Raw genomic sequence first — 21,782 nt, forward strand, 5'->3', positions numbered from 1 at the left:
TAAAGTAAGGCAACCAGAACTGCACACAGTACTCCAAATGTGGCCTTACCAAGGTCCTGTACAGCTGCAACATCGCCTCACGACTCTTGAATTCAATCCTCTGTTAATGAACACTAATACACCATAGGCCTTCTTACAAGCTCAATCCATCTGAGAGGCAACTTTCAAAGAGCTATGAACATAGACCCCAAGATCCCTCTGCTCCTCCACCTTACTAAGAACCCTACCGTTAACCCTGTATTCCGCATTCTTATTTGTCCTTCCAAAATGGACAACCTCACACTTGACAGGGTTGAATTCCATCTGCCACTCCTCAGCCCAGCTCTGCTTCATGTCTAAGTCCCTTTGCAGCTGACAACAGCCCTCCTCACTATCCACAACTCCACCAATCTTCGTATCATCTGCAAATTTATTGACCCACCCTTCGACTCCCTCTTCCAAGTTCTGTATCCAAATGGCTAGTTCTCCCTGTATTCCACGAGAGCTAACCATGCTAATCAGTCTCCCATGGGGAACCTTGTCAAATGCCTTACTGAAGTCCATCTAGATCACAGCTACCGCTCTGCCCTCATCAATTCTCTTAGTTAATTCCTCAAAAAAACTCAATCAAGTTTGTGAGCCATGATTGCGCACGCACAAAGCCATGTTGACTATCCCTAATCAGTCCTTGCCTTTCCAAATACACGTATATCCTGTCCCTCAGGATTCCCTCCAGCAACTTGCCCACCACTGATCACTGATCAGGCTCACTGGTCTATAATTCCCTGGCTTGTCCTTACTACCCTTCTTAAACAGTGGCACCATGTTAGCCAACCTCCAGTCTTCCAGCACCTCACCTGTGACTATTGATGATATAAATATCTCAGCAAGAGGCCCAGCAATCACCTCTCTAGCTTCTAACAGAGTGCTAGGGTACACCTGATCAAGTCCTGTGTTTCTCCATGGATGGGTTCACAGAGTAATATTATAATGTTATGGTAACCAGTATTAAACAATACATAATTTAAGACACTGGAGGTCTCAAATGAGAACTGTAAGTCCCCCAGTACAGGCAAAAATTCAGAACTCCTCTTGTAAATCACTAAAACTTTTCTGCATATTATATTTGCAACTGAAGTGATTATCTTGTCAATTTTGTTTTTACTGCACATTATTCAGAATACCACTTTCATCACAGTAAAAGTTTTGCTGCCATATCGTTTTTTTCTGTATTTGACTTGAAACAATCACAAATGTTTTTGATTTGGAGATGCTGGTATTGGACTGGGCTGTACAAAGTTAAAAGTCACAACAGCAGGTTATAGTCCAACCAGGTTTAATTGGAAGCAAATGTTTTTGACTCCCTATAAGCACGTTAATAACTGCATGAATTTTTTTGTGAATGTCAGGATTTCAATAGTAAGGAGTACCTAACCCACTTGAAAATCAATGCTGCAGAGAATAACCTGGAGTGCAAACATTATGGATTGAGAGAGCAATACATAGCTCTACTCAGAGTTTAGCATGTCCCACTTAAAAAAAACACTACAGCTCTAGTAAGGATAAACAAAGCGTTGTAGCAAGGTGATGGATACCTCAATTTCTCAAAACATTTGAACATGCTGATATGAGGTCGGCAGAAAATTCTATGCCAATGTCTGAATGAAGCTGTTATCCATGTGATGGAGAATTCAAATTAAGATCAAAGTGTTTTCGGATAACAAATCACTCGACTCATCTCAACTTTGCTCAACAATAACAAAGTCACAGATGTGCCTTTTCCAGCATATTGCTCTTTGCCAATAAAGTGCTTCATAATCTGCTACCTATTTTCTCGTCTGCTGCCCCAGTATTCTGGAGGGATTTTAAAATTATCTTTAACAACTCCGGGGCAGGTGGGACTTGAACCCAAACCTCCTATTCCAGGAGGTAAGGACATTACCAGTACACCACAAAAAGAACTTTTTCAGAAACTTTATGTTGACTTTCTCTATTCCATTACATTTTTTAATTGACCTGTTCCCACATAGCGAGTTTTGAGAAAATTTGTAGTTCAGGTTGAGGTTCTGGATGTAAAATTTGCTCGCTGGTGCTGAAAGGTTCATTTTCAGACATTTCGTCACCATACTAGGTAACATCATCAGTGAGCCTCCAGTGAAGCACGGGTGTTATGATCCGCTTCCTATTGATGTAGGAGAAAGTTACACACTGCAGCATGGAGGAACTATGAAGAGCAGAGGAAAATCACCGATACAGCGTATTCTAAAAGAACAGGTAGCCAATGAACACAGTCCATCGATTTCTCAGCCAGAAACCCAAACAAGCAGACAAAAACATTCAGAAACCCGAGCCACTCTCCCCGACATCAAAGACATCTCAGGAAATGACTGCCAGACTACTCAGACCTCTTGGGCATCATGGTAGCCCACAAACCCATCAACACACTAAAACAGCAGCTAATGAATTTAAAACACCCTATACAGACAAGCACAACAAATGTAATTTACAAAAACATTGCAAGAACTGTAACAAACACTACATTGGACAAACAGGCAGAAAACTAGCCACCAGGATACATGAACACCAACTAGCCACAAAAAGACTTGACCCACTATCACCAGTATCCTTACATGTGATGAGGAAGGACACCACTTCGACTGGGACAACATATCCATCCTAAGACAAGCCAAACAGAGACGACATGCATGAGAATTCCTAGAAGTATGGCATTCCAATAGGAACTCTATCAACAAACACATTGACTTAGACTGCATTTACCACACTCTGAGGAAAAAAAGCAGGAAAATGACATCACCACAGGAAATGACATCACCAACTCTCAGAAACCTAAACATAAGCAGAAGCAGGTCATAATACCAGTGCTTCGCTGGAGGCTCACTGATGATGTTACATCGTATGGTGACAAAACATCTTCCAGCTTGCGAGCAAACTTAGACCCTGTTCAGACAGGTTATGACATACCTTTAGAGGAGGTGGGACTTGAATCTAGGGTACTGACACTACCATTGCAGCACAAAACCTTCATCCCAATAAGTATCACTTACTTAAAATGACCAATACTGCAACTAAGAAATCTTACCTTAAATGTTAATTGTTTAAATTAAATTTATACAAATGGAGGAGGACTGTCTAAGCAAATTAAATGAACTACAATTTAAAAGGCAGTCAACTAGTCTATTTGTTAATTTGATTATTGTTTGCTTTAAAGAATATAATAAGACACTAGCCCTTTAAAGAATTGGTAATTCATTAATTTGGTCATTTGTGTTTAGTTTGCTCCTTTTAGAGTGATGGGGTGATTTACTCAAAATAGTACAAAGAAATGTTTATTGACATTGGTGGGAGAAGTACAGTGAGGAATTCTTCACTCATCATACTTCTGATCTCCCACAACTGTGAAGTTTGGTTTTTGATCTCCTCCAATAACTGTCTGTCAGAAATTTGTCATTAACACTCTATAACAACCAGATCATACCTCACGTGCAATCTGAACATAACACTTCACAGTTTCAATACGCAAGATTTTACAGAGCTATTCTGAATTAGTCCTGCATCTGCGAAGGTTCAGTACCAAAGAATACCCATGAATGATGAGATACACAAGTGCTGAGCTCGTTTAAAGTAGGTTAAAAATATGTTAAAAATTATGCATAAGAGATTTTTTCCTGCAGATGTTGATTTTTATTGTTAGTTTTTGGCACGGACAGGCAAATTTACAATTCATGATTTTGTGGATATACAGAGGGTATACAGTAAGAAAGAAAATACAAATTTATATTTATAAATCACCTTTTACATATTAAGAATTTCCCAAAGTAATTCAATCAATGCATTACTTCACATGTACTGTCACTATTATGTAGGCAAACAGAATTTCTCTTTGAGAGGTCAAACAATTGCAGTGAAATAAAGGACAAATTAACCGATTTTACTATGATGGATAAATATTAATCAAGGCTAAAGGAAAATACCCTTGTTCTACTTCATCCACCTTAAAAGCCAAACATTTCAATGTAATGTCTTATCCAGACACAGTACCTTGGACAACACAGCAATTGTTCTGCGAAGTATCTGAAGTGTCAACCCAGATTATATTCTAAAAACCTACAATGAGGTTTGAACTCATGACCTCCTAAACAGAGGTACGTTTGCTAAAAGATCCAACTTGAGACTACAGTATACTTCTAAGGTAGAATGTTTATTATTTGTATTCTCAGAAAATAAATAAAGTTTGTAGAAATTCAGCTGCTAATCTTTGAGCTCAACAATTAGTTCTGAAGGGTCACTGTTTGGTCTCTAAAGATGCTGTCAGATCTGTTGAGTTTCTCTGTAATTATTAGTGTCCACTGATCTGAATGAATCAACACATCTATCGAATTTCTTGGAAATTGGATGGGATAGGAATAAAGAAAAAGAAAATTCTTAACTAGAATGGGAATGATACTTCAGGAAAAATGATAAGCTACAGAAACCAGAGTTGTTAAGATATGAATGGTGTATGTACCTCTCAATGTCAAAACCAATTGTACTGCTCTAACATTAAACACAGTTGTCTTTTAGTAAGGCTTCAAACAGCTTCACAAATTGACTTTATTTCTATTTTAAATTTTAATTTCAACTCACCCTCACGAATCCAAGAAACAAATGGTGTTGGATCAGCATATGCCAAGCACTCCATAATGGCACTTTGACCAGCAATAACAGTCACATTCTTTGGGTGGGCAATGATGACTACATCCGTCGGTACTGATTTAATTCCTAAAAAAAAGATAGTTGGACTCAACAGAAAGACCAACAAATTAATTCCAAGTGGTCTTTTAGATAAAACAAATTAAGAACTTAATTAGTTGACATGGATGCAATGATCTTACCTTTTTCAAATGTTTACAGAAGTGCATACATTTCCTCCCCCAACACCTTTATCAAAAGTTCTTATATTGTGCATCATTGCATGCATCAATGCTTTTAAACTTGCTCAACATTCCTACAAGCGCTCGCAGAATTCTTAATCTCCACGTTATCAATTATCACTTCTGTGCTTCCAATACCACTTGCAAATGCCTCAGTGTTTGCTAATTTTTAAAATCCCCATGTGTCATCGCTTATCACTTAGGTTCTCCCAAACTCCACTTGTAAAATCCTCAACTTCTTAACACCACAAAAGCTATTAAAGCATTATGATGTTTTTAATTTATGCTCCGCATCTTTACAAGCATCAATTGCATGAAATATTTCTCCAGAACTACAAAATCTTTCTCCAAAGCTGCAATTTCCATTACCTATCAAACTGGAAAACTGCCATTTTTCTGCTGTTAAACACTGGATCAGTACCACCACTTTGCATAAATATGACTTTCTGGAGGAATAAAGTTTAACTTTTGAGAAACCCATTAACTCTTACAGATTGTTTCTGATAGTCTCTAAAACCCAACACTACAGCAAAGTAAAACACAATGTGCACACACACTGCTTCCTCCCTCCTTGAGGGAAGAAAACAGAAATATATTTTCCATTCTGCAAAGGGACAATCAGATATTATTTCTATGCAGCACAATTATTCTTTCCAATTCCTTAAAGACTATGTTCCTTTAAGCATCCACAATTTTCAAAGTGCATATTCACACATAAACTATCAGCATTGTATACCTCCCATCCATCACTGATTGACACACACATATTCAATTTAAAGCTACCATAACATGACAATTTCACTTTTCAAAATAAATAAACTTCAACCTAATAAAGGCAGTTTTCTATACAAGATCATTGCAGACACAACAAAATTTTCAGTATAAGTACGTAATAACAAAGAGGAAAAGGTTTACTAGTCCATACAGTTTGCCCATTACAACCATGAAATCTGCGCAAGGACAGGGGTTCATGAAGCTTGTTTGAACAGTGGATTATGTTAGCAGATTTGCAAGCAAGGCAACAATGCTTAGGTAGGACACTGTTTACAATTTCATCTAGTACAGGAGCCAGGAATAGATGCTGTATGATCAGTTTAGTGAAAACAAGGCAAAAACAGCAGCGAGGCTCATAGAATCATACACTATAGAAAAGGCCATTCACCCTGCACCGGTGAAAACTATTCTGTTCTGAGGAAAGGTCACCGAAAAGTAAACTCTGATCTATCTTCATAAATGCTGCCAGACCTGCTGAGCTTTTCCAGTAACTTTTATTTTTGACTTATAGCATCTGCAATTCCTTTGGTTTTGTAGATCAATGCTGATCCCACTTTCCAGCATTTGACCCATTGCCTTGAATGTTGTGACATTTCAAATGCTATTCCAAATACCTGCCTCAACTATCCTCCTAGCCTGTGCAATCCAGATTTCTATCACCTTCTGACTGTATAACCTTTTCTTCCACTCCCCTCTAAACCTCCTGCCTTTCACCTTAAAATTATGCTCCCTTGTCACTGACCTAAAGGGGAATAGCTGCTTTTTATCCGCCCTGCCCATGCCCCTCAATCATATTCACCCTCATTCCTAATGAAGGGCTTATGCCTGAAACATCGATTCTCCTCGAATGCTGCCTGATTTGCTGTGCTTTTCCAGCATTACACTCTTGACTCTGGTCTCCAACTTCAACAGTCCTCATTTCTCCTCAAGCTTATTCACCTCAATCAAGTCTCCTCTCCGTCTTCTCTGCTCCAAAGAAAACAACCTGAGCTTATCCGAATTAAATGCCCCATCCTCAGTGTGCCAGCTTTCTACAGCTTCAACATAATCTCCCTGGTCTAAAATTTTATTTTACCGATTTTTCGAATCAACCTTTTCACAGACATTACTACACACCTCCGAAGTAGTTGAAAATTGAATCCAGGCCTCCCGGTCCATGGACAGGGACATTACCACTCCCACAAGAGGGTCACCCTGCTCTTATAATCTATGCCATTACTGATAAAGGCAAATGGTCCGTATGACTTCCTAACTACCCTATTAACCTGACCTGCCGACTTCAGGGAACCATGGACAATCAGTTCAAGGTCCCTCTGTTCTTCTGAGCTTCCTAGTGTCTCGCCATTCATTGAGTACGGACTTGGTTTGTTACTTCTTCCAAAGTGTATCACTTCATACTTATCAGAGTTAAATTCCATCTTCCACAGATCTGCTCATCTGACCAATCCTGATGCATCCACCTGTAACCTAATACTTTCCTCCTCACTGTCAACTACCCAGCCAATCTTCATGTCATCCACAAACTTACATATTATCCCCACACATCTTTTCTATATCATTTATACAGATTTCTATATCATTTACATATATCACCAACAATCACTGGACAAGATGAACTCAGAGAAGGGCAGTAGGTTTCAGCTGATGATTTGTTGTGGATAAATTAAGCCAGGGTTATTTTTACTTTCCAGGATATACTTGGTGCACTTTTCTTAGCGGAAAGCAAGGCCCATTGGAGTTTCATATGTTCCAGCCAGATTTGATAATCAACTCTTCAACAAGGTGTGCACAATGAATATTTATATCAGTGTCTACGGGATCCAATGAATGAAAAAACATTAATGGCTGAATCTTATGTTGTTTTAATGAAATGTGAATTGCACAGCGTTTTGGAAATGATTTCCACTGTAAGGTCGAGTGATACTTCACACTGTACCAAATGCAACTCATTAACTAGCCATCACACCCCTATGACACTCCTCACATCCAATTCTAGTCCCATCTTACCACTTGCTGTTCCCAGTCAAATCACTCACCGGATATCCACCTAAAGACCGAAATTCCTTGAAGTTTTAAAAGGCTGCTGTGCACTGGCATTTCTGAAGGTGCCCTCTTAATCAAGGGCATTTCCAGAAAATGTTGGAAAAGGGAAAGATGGCACTGTGATTCTCCAACAGAGACCTGGAGGATTTGGTTGGGAAGATAGTGTAAAGAGGAGTCCTCTACCAGAGGACCAGCAGAGGAGGCAGCACAACCACACTACAGCAGAAACAAAAGTAGGAATTGTCAGAAAAGCTCAGCAGGTCTAGGAGCAGCATCTGTGGAGAGAAATCAGACATAATGTTTCAGAACCGAGGAACAGTCACCCGACCATGAAACATTAACTCTGATGCCACACCTGCTGAGCTTTTCCAAAAATTCCTGTTTGTGGTTCTGATTTGCAGTTGTTTCCATATTTAAATACCAAAGCAGATGTGGCCACTCTAGTCAGTTTTGTGCCCACTGTCTGGCTTACCAGAGGTGCAATAAGGAGGTCAATAATGGCTCGCGTTCTAATACTCTGTTACCTGCAGTACATGTTGCCCAAACTACTAAGCACGCATGTCCTTTGTTCTCAAAACAGTTCCCTATCACCAAGCTCACTTGCACCAGCTCTGACAACTGTGTCACCTACTTTCACCTCATTCAATTCCTCCCTTTCTCTCAATACAGGGGAAAATAGCCCGCAGCAAGGCAATAAGTGCCTGTATGGGTATGGGGTGGGGGTGGGGGGTGCCCGACACACTTGAAAACAATCAGGATCACTCCTGCAGGAAACATTCATGTACCACCAAGTACATTTCATTTCACTACAACTCTCACAGTAATCTTTTTAGTATCATTCACACCATTTCTAACCACTAATCATGGTACCTCTCTCTCATGTCTTGCACGTGCTGCCACCATCACTGTCACAACCTCAGTGAAACGGTCAGTTCCAGTCAAAGCCAATTCCTTGGCCTCAAGGATGACAGTACTGAGGTCTCAGAAGAATGCTAGCCTTAGAAAATATGGAATCACAATCTGATGAGCATCTCACTATGACAGCTCTACAGATACCTCAGATAAAACTGGTCAGGTTGCTAAAGGACTGCCAGAGACCAGACACCTGCTCAGCTCCAGGCAGTAAAGGGCCCTACAGTGTCAGAAATCAGGGACTTTGTTCACATGCACATGGAGGAACAGGAGCAGCAAACATACGTAAGATGCAATTGCCCTCATTTACCAGAAGCTGCGGTGCAGCCAGACATGCAAACCCCTGGCTGCCTCTATGGACAGGTAGCCAGCTGCCATGGACAGCTAGGTCCAACACCACAAGTCTGCTGAAAACGCACACACAACTGTACGCGATCACTCCTGCCAGTGGTCCTCAGAACTGAAAGCATGACAACAGATGGCAAGGACTCCTATAGGAATTCCTGGTGCCCCCTCCTTACAAATAGACAGAGGCATCCATTCAGAGGAGGAACCATATGTAGCACCACTACCAGCAGTCCCACTCCCAACGTTCCCACGTTAAAGGTAGCTGGGCTCACCACCCCCACACAGCCAGCCATCTTCAAAACTTGGAATTTCATGCAAAGGAAAACGGAGTTGCCTCTAGCAAGACAATGTTCGGCATGTTTGACTCGTCCACACACAAACATGCCTGGGGTCACCCAACCAAACTTCCAAGACCAATATGCTCAATTATGGAGAAGGCACTCTCTACACCAGATGTGGAATCAGGGACTACACAAAGACTTAGTGGTAGGAAGGTGACTAAGAAAAATTATTGATCAGACTATGAGGTGGCACAGGCAACAATGCTTTTTTGTATAAATGTCACTACTTTAACTTTACATTTGATGTTGCAGCATCTGGAAGCAAGAGGAATAGGGTGTAAATAGCCTAACAGGAACTAATTAACAACCTATCTGCTCCTGTTAGTTCCATTGGACCTTATACCACAATGTCTCTATTCTTTCTCTGGCCTCGGAGACTTAAAATTATTGGTTTCAATGAGTTGGTCAGCAAGGCGTGGGACAGTGCACAGCAAACAGAAAGTCAATGTATGACAACATCCAGGGATTAGGGAACCTGTAAAGTCTTTGTCCTGTACAGAACATGGGTCTGTGTGTAATCTTGTTTTCTTTAAAATGCCCCCATGCCAGTGGGCTTTTCCTATCCCCTTACTCACAGATCAAGGCACTTCTCCTACCCACTCAGAGGGTGATCACAGCCATTTTCTTCTTACTTTTGATTTCCAGCATGATGAAGGTGAGCAATTCTTGACCAGTAGGTTCAAGCCTCCACCTCTACATGTCAATGAACCTCCAAACTTCCAAATCCCCACCCTTCCTGTGAACCACATAGGCTTCACACTTTCCCAGGTTCCCAGCCAGCACATCTACGGGAGTCTGTATCTGCCCACCTTTCCACCCTAGTTCTTAGCACATGCAGTGACCATGTCAGATGTGGTCATACACTATCCAACCTGTTTGAAGCCAGGGTGCTTCTGACCATGGCGAAAAACCCTCTCACAAGACTCCTTTACCATCCATGGTTTACTGTGTTCTCCCCTTGCACATACTTTTGCCCATTTTCACAGTTGTCATAACCCCTATTGCCCCAGCTTGTCATCCCTAGTCTCAAAGAATTATTGCCAAGGCCCCTTGGTGTGGCAGTAGCACCCTTGACCACCCCTCTTCAATCTCCTTTTGTCCTTTATGTGAAGCCAGGCCTGCAGGACAGACATGGCTCACCCCTTTGAACAACCCAACCACACAGTCCCAGATAAGCAGCTCCCAGAATATGCCTAGTGTATATACAGCTCCCTGACTGTGTTAGGCCTAATGACCTACCTACCCAGCCACAATGCTTACTGTGTAAGCTGATGACTCACGAGAAAGCTAGAGGCATAGTATACTGCCATACAGCAAGGCATATCCCCCTTAACAGAGGACTGCTGCCAGCAAGGCAAGTTGGCTTGCCTTGTGACTGCAATAATTGGCATGGGAAGACAAGGCATGCATTGTACAATTATGCAGGCAGACACTAAGTGAGTGAGCAATAAGACAGCAAGCATGGGGAATCTAAGAAGGCAGCGATCTGAGAAGATCGCACTGCAGAGCTTCGCATCGCAGGAGCAGGATGGTCCTTTAACCCGCCCAACCCAGGTCATCAGGATTTCTTGGGGCGTTGGAAAGATTGTGGAGCCCCAAGAAACATTTAAAAATTGACTTACCTGTAATTTCAGCTGTCCAGAAATGCCTAAAAAGGGAGGAGGAGCATCTGATACCGGGTCTGCAGCTCAGCCTGCAGCAGCCTCGGCGCTGATTACTCTCCAGGACCTGGTGAACCAGCTCTCGAAATCTTGCGAGATGTTGGGGAGATTGAAGACTGAAGAGAAGCTGACTCCAGTCTCTCTCATGCTGCAGAAGCATAAGCAGCAGCTGGGAGACCTGAAGAAGAGGACGGATGAAGTGGAGCACAGGGTCACAGTGGTGGAAGCTGATGCCAGTTCGTTCAAGGAAGAGATCCAAGCCCTGAAGACGCAGGTTCGTAATGTGCGTGACCAAGTGGGTGATCTTGAAAACAGGGCAGGAGAAAAAACATTCAGATCATCGGTCTGCCTGAGGATAAGGAAGGTGAGCAGCCTGCAGAATTTGTTGAAGATTGGCTTCTGAAATTCCTTGACTTGGAGACTGGCATGAGAGGATTGTAGATAGAGAGGGCTCACCAGGTTGCAGTGTGGAGATCGGGTCTGGGTAAACGCCCTCGTCCTTTCCTGGTGCGGTTCCATCATTACCGGGATAAGGAGAGTCATGGAGGCTTCCAGACTCCAGGGGAAGGATCCAAAGGCCCTAATTTACGAGGAGTCTAAGATCATGCTTTTTCAGGACTTTTCAGCGGAGGTGATCCAGAAATGAAAATCGTATGATGGTGTCAAGAGAAGACTGAAGGAGCTTGGAATTCAGTACTCCCTGAGATATCCGGCAGTGCTTCAGATCACCTGAGATGGATTGACACATCGGAGAAGGCAAGAGACTTTGTGGACAAACTAACCTAAGTTAAACAATTGTAGTATGTATAAATATCGTTGCTTGGGTATGCGTTTATCATTCTGTAAAAGAAATGGAGGAAATCCGGTTGGAGCTTTGTTTCTCCCCCTTTTTTACCTCTATTGATAATAATTTGGTTCAAACTATGTCTGGCGGTGGTTAAGATGTACATTTTAAATTTCTAAGTTAGGACATACCAAAGAATAAGTGGGGTATTTATTCCCCCTTTTATAAAAGAATTTTTTTTATTCATATTGATATTCTATGGAGTGTTTATTCTTTTTAGCTTGTGCTTGCGATGCAGCTCTAGCTGGAGAAGAGAAGGTGGTTGAGATGGTTAGATACCTATTTATGGGGAGTTCTGGATGGGTAGTTGCCCCCTCCAGGAGGGAGTGAGTGAGTTCCCCTACTCAGTGCTTTTGGCGCTTTATATGTTGGTTTGTTGTCTGGTTTTTGTTGTTTTTTATTTTTAATAATTTTGTATAGTATGTTTGTTAAATGTAGTGGTTTTAGTTTATGTAGTTTTCAGTTTGGTAGACCATGCGACACTGAGGCTCAGCAATTTGTGGTTCAGGTTCCTCCTCTCTGGAATTTAAGTGTAATTGCATAAGATTATGGCTAATGATTTGATTAAATGGTGTATCTGGAATATCAAGAGAAGTCACTCACCAATTAAGAGGAAGAAGGTACTCTTGAGTCTTAGAAAGGAGAAGGTGGATATTGCTTTGTTACAGGAGACACATTTGGATGACAAGGAGCATCTGAAATCACAGCAGAATGGCTCTGACCGAGTTTATTTTTCACCATTTAATACCAGAAGTAGGGGAGTGGATATATTGGTTCGGAGAAATTTCTCATTTAAATTTTTGGAATGTGTTAAAGACACATACAGGAGATTTGTAATTCTTAAAGCAGTGATAAATGGGGAAGAATATGGCATTTTAAATGTTTATTTTCCCCCAGCTCATCCTCTTAAATTCTTGGCAGATGCTTTTTCTAAACTGATAAGTCTCAAGTCTCGGCACATCATTATAGGGGGAGATTTTAACTGCCTCATGGACCCCACAGTAGACAGGTTGCCTAAAGGTCCCTCAATACCCTCTGCACAAACTAAACAGTTATTGGGTTTGTGTGGGGAATTAGGGTTGGTGGATGTCTGGAGGTGTCTCCACCCTACAGGTAGGGATTTCACATTTTTCTCCAATCCGCATAGATGTCACACAAGGATTGATGTTTTTTCTGACCCCTGCGGTAACCCTGGATCTGGTGGCATCCTGTACGATTGCAAGTGTATCAGCGAGTTGCTATAATGATTCAGAGGATGCTATTTAGTCATAATCAACATGGAGGTCCTCCCGAGCAAATGATGAGATAAAATCACCTGGCATTCATTGCAATTTCCACGTCAAAATTTCTTCAAGTCTAGCCTGTTCATCACATTTACTAAGATAGCAAGTTGAACATTAATGAGGTGAGCTTGGGTATGAACAAGGCACTTAACAAGCATCAACCCCTTAAGTGGCAACTCACATCTGCCTAGCAAAAAACCCACCACATTATATGTCAAAAGGTAGAAATAGGCCAATTCTACCACAAACCTCAACACAGCCCACATCACTCAAACCCTTATAAGACTCTGCTCTAAGTAATCATTCCATAGCAGATGTTTTGCTTAGCCAAGGAAACCTTGACTTTATCCCTGTGCATTTATGGATATTAACCCAGTGTAAAATCTGCCAATATAAAATTACAAGCTATTCATTACCCTCATACATGTTATCACACCTTTGGTTTGCCCCATACTGCCACCTAGGCAGTGCCAAATTGGTTATTTATATAAAACCTGAAGACAACAGTTTTTTCTTTTAAATCGTACCTCTCTAAGTAACATCTAAAAATAGGCTCCCAAGAAAAGGTTAGATCAATTCACCGAAAGATCAGTACTTTGTCATTCTTATTCGTTCATGGGTTGTTCCAATTACTTGGCCTTAACTGGGAAATAATAAAGTAGCACAACAGCCCATTTGCAACATAATATTTACAAATATATGCTCAGTCCTTGGTTTCTGAAGAAGTTAATGAGCTTATTATCTGTAAATAATTTGTAAGATTCATTTATTTTACTAAAATCTGTCTCCAAGTTTCAAATGGCTGTGAAAATACAAATTTATACATGCTGGTAATACTCGGCAGCCAACAAATTATAATCCAGTAAGAACTTATTATTGTGACAAACTGCCAAGTGCTAAATTTTCATTTTAGTTATTAACCAACAGCCAATTATTTTATTCATGGAAGGTATCAAATAACAACAGTTTTTTTCCAATAAGCGATTTCTCAACTGAGTAGAGTATTTTGCTCCGCATGGTTTATATTTACAGCTGCACTGACAAAGGCATCCTTCTTTGTATTGTGAAACACTCATCTGACCCACTGTGCAGCCTGAGATCATTGGTGGAAAATCTTGCTAAGCTCCCTCAACCTCATCTTGTCTTTCTTCTGCTTCCCCGTCCCCTCCACCTCAACATTGTTTCCTACCTTTCCCTTACTTAAATCTAGTTCTTGCAAATTAAACTCTTTCCTTCCTTGCTTATATTTTGCATGTGGCAAAATGTGATGGATCCAAACCCAAGCAGTCTGTAGTCTAGCCACTTGAGAAAAAAGAAACATGTTTCTATTTTTCAGGAAAGGCTGGAACTGCAGTTGGGGGCTATTATTTCAAGGAAAACTAGCTGCTGCTAGCCTGATTATAACTATAACTACAACTACACATATTTCACCAAATATCATATCAATATTAAAATGATAGTATAGTATAATTAAATGCACAGAAACAAAACACATTTTACATCATGGATTGTTTTTCTTTGGCTTTTGCTGCCAATTTCACATTTTAATAGCAGTACATCCCAACTGGTGCAGCCATTTACTGAGAAATGTAGGGAGAATGCATCATTTCTCAAGCATGAGAAACTTTGCTATCAAAATGATACGTTTTCATATGTGTACAACTAAATTATGCTATTACTTGAATCAGTAAAAAGTGAGGACTGCTGATGCTGGAGATCAGTCAAATGTGGTGTTGGAAAAGCACAGCAGGTCAGGCAGCATACGAGGAGCAGGAGAATCGATGCTTCGGGCATAAGTCCTTCATCAGGGATCAATGAAGTTTTCTGATGAAGGGCTTATGCCCGAAATGTCAATTCTCCTGCTCCTCAGATGCTGCCTGACTTGCTGTGCTTTGCCAGCACCACATTCTATTACTTGAATCACTCAAATAAACACTTTTATTATTTAAAGTGACAACTTAAGCATCCTTTTGCAAGATTTTAGCCATATTTTGTGTTTTGAGCAAAGCGGGCAAATCATTTATTGCTAATCCTTATGGAGACTAAAACCAGTAAGAGTCAACATAGGAAAGAGGACATCAGGAACTAGGAACTAAATTAAAGAACAGGTCCTCAACGGTTATAATCTCCAGATTATTACACAAGCCACATGCAAACTGGCATAGTGACATGAGAATAAGGGAAGTAAACATGTAGAAAAGAAGGGTTCCATTTCATGGGGCACTCGCATTAGTTTTGGAACAGGAGGAATCTCTATCTTTGGGACTGTCACCACCTGAGCTGAACTGGGACTAATGTTCTAGCAAAAAGAGTAAATAGGGTGGTCAACAGGACTGAGGAGGGGGAGGGCCTTAAAACTCCAAGTAGTATAACAAAGCAGCAGGTTAACCTCTGTGGGGGTGGATTGAACTGCATAGAAAAGTATGAAAATAAAGAAGAACTCAGGAGAGGTTACTAAAGTCTCAAGAACACAAAATAGAACAGAGTATCTAGAAAGGGTCAGAATCTAACTGAGGGATGGTAAATACAGGATTGAAGGTATTATATTTGAATGCACACAGTATACAAAATAAGGTAAATGAACTTGTGGCGCAGATTAAAATTGGCAGATATGAGAAGGTGAGCATCAATGAGGTGTGACTGCAAGGGGATCAAGACCAAGCGCCAACTAACCAAGGATGCACATCCTATTGAAAAGACAGGCAGGTGGGCAGAGGGGTGGGGTTGCCTTATTAATAAAAAATGGAATTAAATTGATGATGTAGAATCTGTGTGAGCAGAGTTCAGGAACCGCAAAGATTAAAAAAAAAAGTGGGAGTTACGTAGAGGCAGTAGTCCAAACAATACTCAGGGTATGGGGCACAAGATACACAAGGAGATAGAAAACGTGTGTAAAAAAGGCAAGGTTACAGTTATCATGGGGGATTTTAATATGCAGGCAGATTGGGAAAATCGGGTTGTGGATAGTGGATCGCAAGAAAAGGAATTTGTGTAACGTCTACCAATGGCTTTTTGGAGCGGCTTGTGGTCGAGCCCAGTAGGGAATAGGCAATTCTGGATTTAGTGATGTGTAATGAGGCACCCCTCTGCCCACCTCCCTGTCTTTTCGATAGGATGTGTATCCTTGGATATTTGGCTCCCAGTCTTCATCCCTTGATAAGGGAACTTAATGTGAAGGATCCCTTAGGAGGCAGTGACCGTAATATGATAGAATTCACTCTGCAATTTGAGATGGAGAAGCAGTAATCAGATGTTACAGTATCATAGTCGAATAAAGACAACTACAGTTGCATTCCTCTGCAACCCCACGATATAGAAAATCACACTATGGAAAACCGTTCACATTAAGCAAACAGTTCCACAGTTCACCAATCACGTTATAGCCAATTTGTGTTAATGAAATGCGCTTTATAACAGAACAACCTGTACAGAGGCATGAGTGAAGAGCTGGCCAGGATAGACTGAGAGGGGAACCTAGCAGGAAAGACAGTGGTACAGCAATGACAGGAGCTTCCGGGAGTAATCTGGGGGAGACAGCAAAAAAATCACCCTTAGGGAAAAGAAGCATACTAAAGGGATGACGAGGCAACAACGGAAGTCAGGGACAGCATAAAAGCAAAAGAGAAAGCATTTAATGTGGCAGAGGGTAGTGGGGAACCTCTGTTCTCCATCTTGTCAGTGGTCCCGTTGTGTGTGCTTCCTGCGCAGAGGAGTCGGATTGTTACAATCCAAATGTACAACCCTTTTGTCCCAGCGGCAGATGTTCTCACCTTCTTGAAGAGGTATGTCCAGGTCGAAGGAGAAAGCACCGATGTGGTCGATCCTTTCGGGATCTGGACCAGCAAAAGACAAGTCAAGGTAACCCTGAGGGTCGATGGCAGCGGGAACATCCTCTACCCACCCTCCAGCTTCGCCATCGGAGGAAGCAGAGGCTACCTGACATACACAGGGCAGCCGAAGGTGTGCCGAACCTGCGGGAGGTCAGGCCACATGGCGGCCGACTGTAAGGTGACCGTATGCCGAAACTGCAAACAGGAAGGCACCCGACCAAGGATTGTGAGGAGGCCAAGAACTGTAACCTGTGCGGAGAGGCGGGCCACATGAACAAGGCCTGCCCAAGACGAGGAGCCGCCACTTACACACAGATGGCCGGAGGTGGCAACACGAGCCGTGGACCGACAAAGACCAGCAAGGCACCACAAAATAGCATGGAAATGGTGCCTGGAGGCACCCAGAAGGAAGAGCAGGCGGTAGTGGAGCAGACGGCAGACAGCAGGGAGGTGCAGCAGCCGATCCAAGCTCCTTCAAGGCAGATGGAGGAAATGAAAGAGGAGGGATCAAAGGAGGCAGAGGATTGGATTACAGTAAAAAACACGAAGAGGAAGCTGCACAACGTCTTCAGCACCCCTGCAGATGGAGCACAGCGTAGATACACATGGTCACGGGCAGACGGGTCTATCCGCTCAAGGATAGATTACCTGTTTGTGTCCCGAACGCTCTCGGTCAGATCCACCGACGTCAAGCCGGTGTTCTTCTCTGACCACTGCCTCCTGCTGGCCGATTGTCACCTACAGGACGAGCAGCAGGCGGGTAAGGGAACGTGGAAGCTGAACACTAAGCTGTTGACCCCGGGAAACATTGAGGAGCTCAAGAGGGACTACGCAGGTTGGAGAACCGTGAAGCCCCTCTGAGTCTCCAGCAGACTGGTGGGAAACAGTAAAAGGGAACATCAAAAGGTTCTTCATCCTCAAAGGTGTTCAGGAGGCGAGAGAGAGGCGGGGAAAACTGTCCCAGCTCCAGGAAAGTATGCAGAACCTGCTCCTGCTGCAGACAGTGGGGGTCGATGTCACGGAGGACCTCAAGGAGGTGAAGGGCCAGCAAGCTTCGCTCTTTTCCTCGGAGGCTTCCAAGATAATCTTCCGGTCCAGGGTCCGCTCAGTGGAGCAGGACGAGACGTGCTCACGTTTCTTCTTCCAGAAGGTGCACAAAGAGAGCTCTGTGCTCAGCAGCCTGAAGGAAGAAGACGGCTCGATAACGTCATCTCAGGCTGACGTCATGAGAATCAGTAAATCCTTCTATGCCAGTCTGTTTGACGCGAAGCCGATCGACAGCGCAGCCTCCCAGTCGTTCCTGTCGTCTATCACGGAGGTCTCAGAAGACAGAACACACGAGAGGCTGGACCAGCCGCTATCTCTGGACGAGCTGACCAAGGCCCTCGAGTCCTTCGAAAAGAATAAAACTCCCGGAAGCGACGGCTTACCGGTCGAGCTCTATTCCGCTCTGTGGGGCTTGATTGGCCAGGACCTGCTGGAGGTGTATGTCAGTATGCTTCAGGCGGGTACCATGAGGGAATCCATGAGGAAAGGCATCATCACCCTCATCTACAAGCGGAAGGGGGAGAGGGAGGAACTCAAAAATTGGAGACCGATCACACTGTTGAATGCGGATTACAAAATCCTGTCAAAGATAATCGCCAACCAGGTCAGGTCTGCTCTGGGGTCGGTGATTCACCCTGACCAAACCTGTGCTGTGCCGGGCAGGAAGATCGCTGAGAGTCTCGCACTCCTCAGGGATACGATCGCCTGCGTGCAAGACAGAGGGTTGGATGCCTGCCTGATCAGCCTGGACCAGGAGAAAGCCTTTGACAGGATATCACACAGGTATATGAGAGATGCCCTCTCCAAAATGAGCTTTGGGGAGGGAATCTGCAATTGGATCAGACTGCTCTACACCAACATCGTCAGTGCAGTCTCAATCAATGGGTGGGAATCAGATAGCTTCCCAGTCAGATCTGGAGTCAGGCAGGGCTGCCCTCTCTCTCCTGCCTTGTTTGTGTGCTGCATAGAGCCATTTGCCGAGTCCATCAGGAAGGATGCGAGCTTGAGATGGGTGACTATTCCTGGCAGCGGGGGCCTGCAGGTTAAGGCCTCCCTGTACATGGATGACGTCGCCGTTTTCTGCTCGGATCCGCTGTCCGTGCGCAGACTCATGTGCATATGTGACCAGTTCGAGCGGGCCTCGGGGGCCAAGGTAAACCGAGGCAAGAGCGAGGCCATGCTCTTCGAGAACTGGGCCGACCAATCCTCGATCCCCTTCACCGTCAGGACCGACCACCTGAAGGTGCTGGGTATTTGGTTCGGGGGGGCTGGGGCGTGCGCCAAGTCTTGGGAGGAGCGTATCAGTAAAGTGAGGCAGAAACTGGGCAGATGGAGGTTACGGTCGCTCTCCATCATGGGAAAAAAACCTGGTCATCAGGTGTGTGGCACTGTCATTGCTGTTGTATGTGGCACAGGTCTGGCCTATTCCCAGAACCTGCGCTGCTGCAGTCACCCGGGCCATCTTCCAGTTTATATGGAGTTCAAAGATGGACCGGGTCTGAAGGGACTCACTGTACAAAGATCTGGGCAACGGGGGAAAAAATACACCCAATGCCACCCTCACCCTGATGGCCACCTTTGTGTGTGGCTGCATCAAGCTGTGCGTGGATCCCCAGTACGCAAACACCAAGTGTCACTACGTACTGAGGTTCTACCTTTCCCCGGTGTTGCGAAGGATGGGCCTGGCCTCACTGCCGCGGAACGCTCCGAGTAGTTGGACCGTTCCGTACCACCTGTCCTTCGTGGAGAAATCTTTGAAGAGAAACACCTTTGACCACAAGTCCATCAGGAAGTGGTCAGCACGTAGCATCCTTGAGACCCTTCGGGAAAAGGAGAGGGCGGATCCTGTTGAGTGGTTCCCTGAGCAGACTGTCAAAGCAATTTGGCAAAATGCCTAATCGCCAGAACTTTCCAATAAGTACCAAGACATGGCTTGGCTGGTGGTGAGAAGGGCTCTGCCTGTGAGATCATTTATGCACGCTCGGACTCTCAGCCGCACCGCATGTTGCCCTCGAAGCGGCTGCAGGGGGGGAAGAGACTGTCACACACCACCTTCTGGAATGTGCCTATGCAGACGAAGTCTGGAGAGGAATGCAGTGGTGTTTGTCGAGGTTTGTCCCGAGCAGTGCCGTGACGCGGGACTCCGTGCTCTACGGCCTGTTCCCCGGGACGCACACCAAGACGAATATCAACTGTGCCTGGAGGATCATCAACTCGGTCAAGGACGCTCTCTGGGTGGTCCAAAACCTGTTGATCTTCCAGCTGAAGGAGTTGACCCCGACTGAGTGTTGCAGACTGGCACATGCCAAGGTCCAGGACTACGTGTTGAGGGGCGCGTTGAAGCTTGGGGCAGCTGCCGCCAAGGCACGGTGGGGAAAGACTACCGTTTAACATCTGCCTGCCTAAAGAAGATCAGGGTGCCCATGCAGTCATTTGGGCTCTGCTGACGCCTCAGCTTAATATATGGGCATATGAGTGAGAAATGCACAGACTTGTATATAATAAGATAATTCTGAGCTGTGTATGGAAATGTTGACATATGTATGGCATTACCTAATGTACAGTGTATCAAATTATTTTATGAATATTTTATGAATAAAGTATATTTTTGAAATAAAAAAGAAGGTAGTGGGAAAGTCTACAAAGACCAACAGAGGACAACAAAAAAAAAAGAAATAAGGAGGGGGAAGATTAAATAGGAAGGTAAACCAGCCAGTATTATAAAAGAATCCAAGAGTTTCTTTAGAGATATAAAGGATAAAAGAGAGGCAAAAGTGGACATTGGGCCGCTGAAAAATGATACTCGGGAAGTAGTAATGGAGAACAAAGAAATAGCAGGGGAACTGAACAAGTACTTTGCGTCAGTCCTCGCAGCAGAAGACATGATTAGCATCCCAAAAATTCAAGAGTCAGGGGGTCAAAGGGGAGTATGGTAGCCATCACCAAGGAGAAGGTGCTAGAAAAACTGAAAGGTCTGAAGAAAAAGAGGAGGAGAGGGGACCTAACTGAGGCATACAAGATAATGAGAGGCATAGATAGAGTCGATAGCCAGAGACTATTTCCCAGGGCAGAAATGACTAACATGAGGAGTCATAGTTTTAAGCTGGTTGGAGGAAAGTATAGAGGGGATGTCAGAGGCGGGTTCTTTACACAGAGAGTTGAGAGAGCATGGAATGCATTGCCAGCAGCAGTTGTGGAAGCAAGGTCATTGGGGACATTTAAGAGACTACTGGAATGCATATGGTCACAGAAATTTGAGGGTGCATACATGAGGATCAATGGTCGGCACAACATCGTGGGCTGAAACACCTGTTCTGTGCTGTACTGTTCTATGTTCTATATTCTAAATAAATCACCTGGACCAGATGGACTACACCCCAGAGTTCTGAAGGAGATAAGTGAAGAGATAGTGGAGGTGTTAGTGGTGATCTTTCAGGAATCACTAGAGTCAGAAAGAGTCCCAGAGAACTGGAAAATCACGACTATAACCCTACTGTTTAAGAAGGGAATCAGGCAGAAGACAGAAAATTATAAGCTGATTCACCTGACCTCAGTTGTTGGTAAGATTTGGGAGTCCATTTTGGAGGATGAGATTTCTGAATACTTGGAAATGCAGGGTAAAATAGAGCAAAAGCAGCATGGGTTCATGAAGGGGAGGTCATACCTGACAAAACTTTGAGGGGGTACCAAGCAGCATAGATAATCTATTTACTTGGACTTTCAGAAGGCCTCAAACAAGATGCTGCAAAGGAGGCTGCAGAGTAAGATAACAACACATGGTGTGAGAGG

General features: G+C 43.5%; 1 protein-coding gene across 1 annotated transcript in view; it reads right to left on the reverse strand.

Moving 5' to 3' along the window:
* The window catches only part of igdcc4 (immunoglobulin superfamily, DCC subclass, member 4), a 144,767-nt gene that overhangs the window by 58,788 nt on the left and 64,197 nt on the right, over positions 1-21,782 (reverse strand). The window contains exon 5 of the mRNA XM_060852974.1: positions 4,624-4,758. Coding sequence (XP_060708957.1) covers positions 4,624-4,758 — 135 coding nt within the window. The remainder of the gene's footprint in view (positions 1-4,623; positions 4,759-21,782) is intronic.

The sequence above is a fragment of the Hemiscyllium ocellatum genome, chromosome 39 (genome assembly GCF_020745735.1).
Source record: "Hemiscyllium ocellatum isolate sHemOce1 chromosome 39, sHemOce1.pat.X.cur, whole genome shotgun sequence".
NCBI lineage: Eukaryota > Metazoa > Chordata > Chondrichthyes > Orectolobiformes > Hemiscylliidae > Hemiscyllium > Hemiscyllium ocellatum.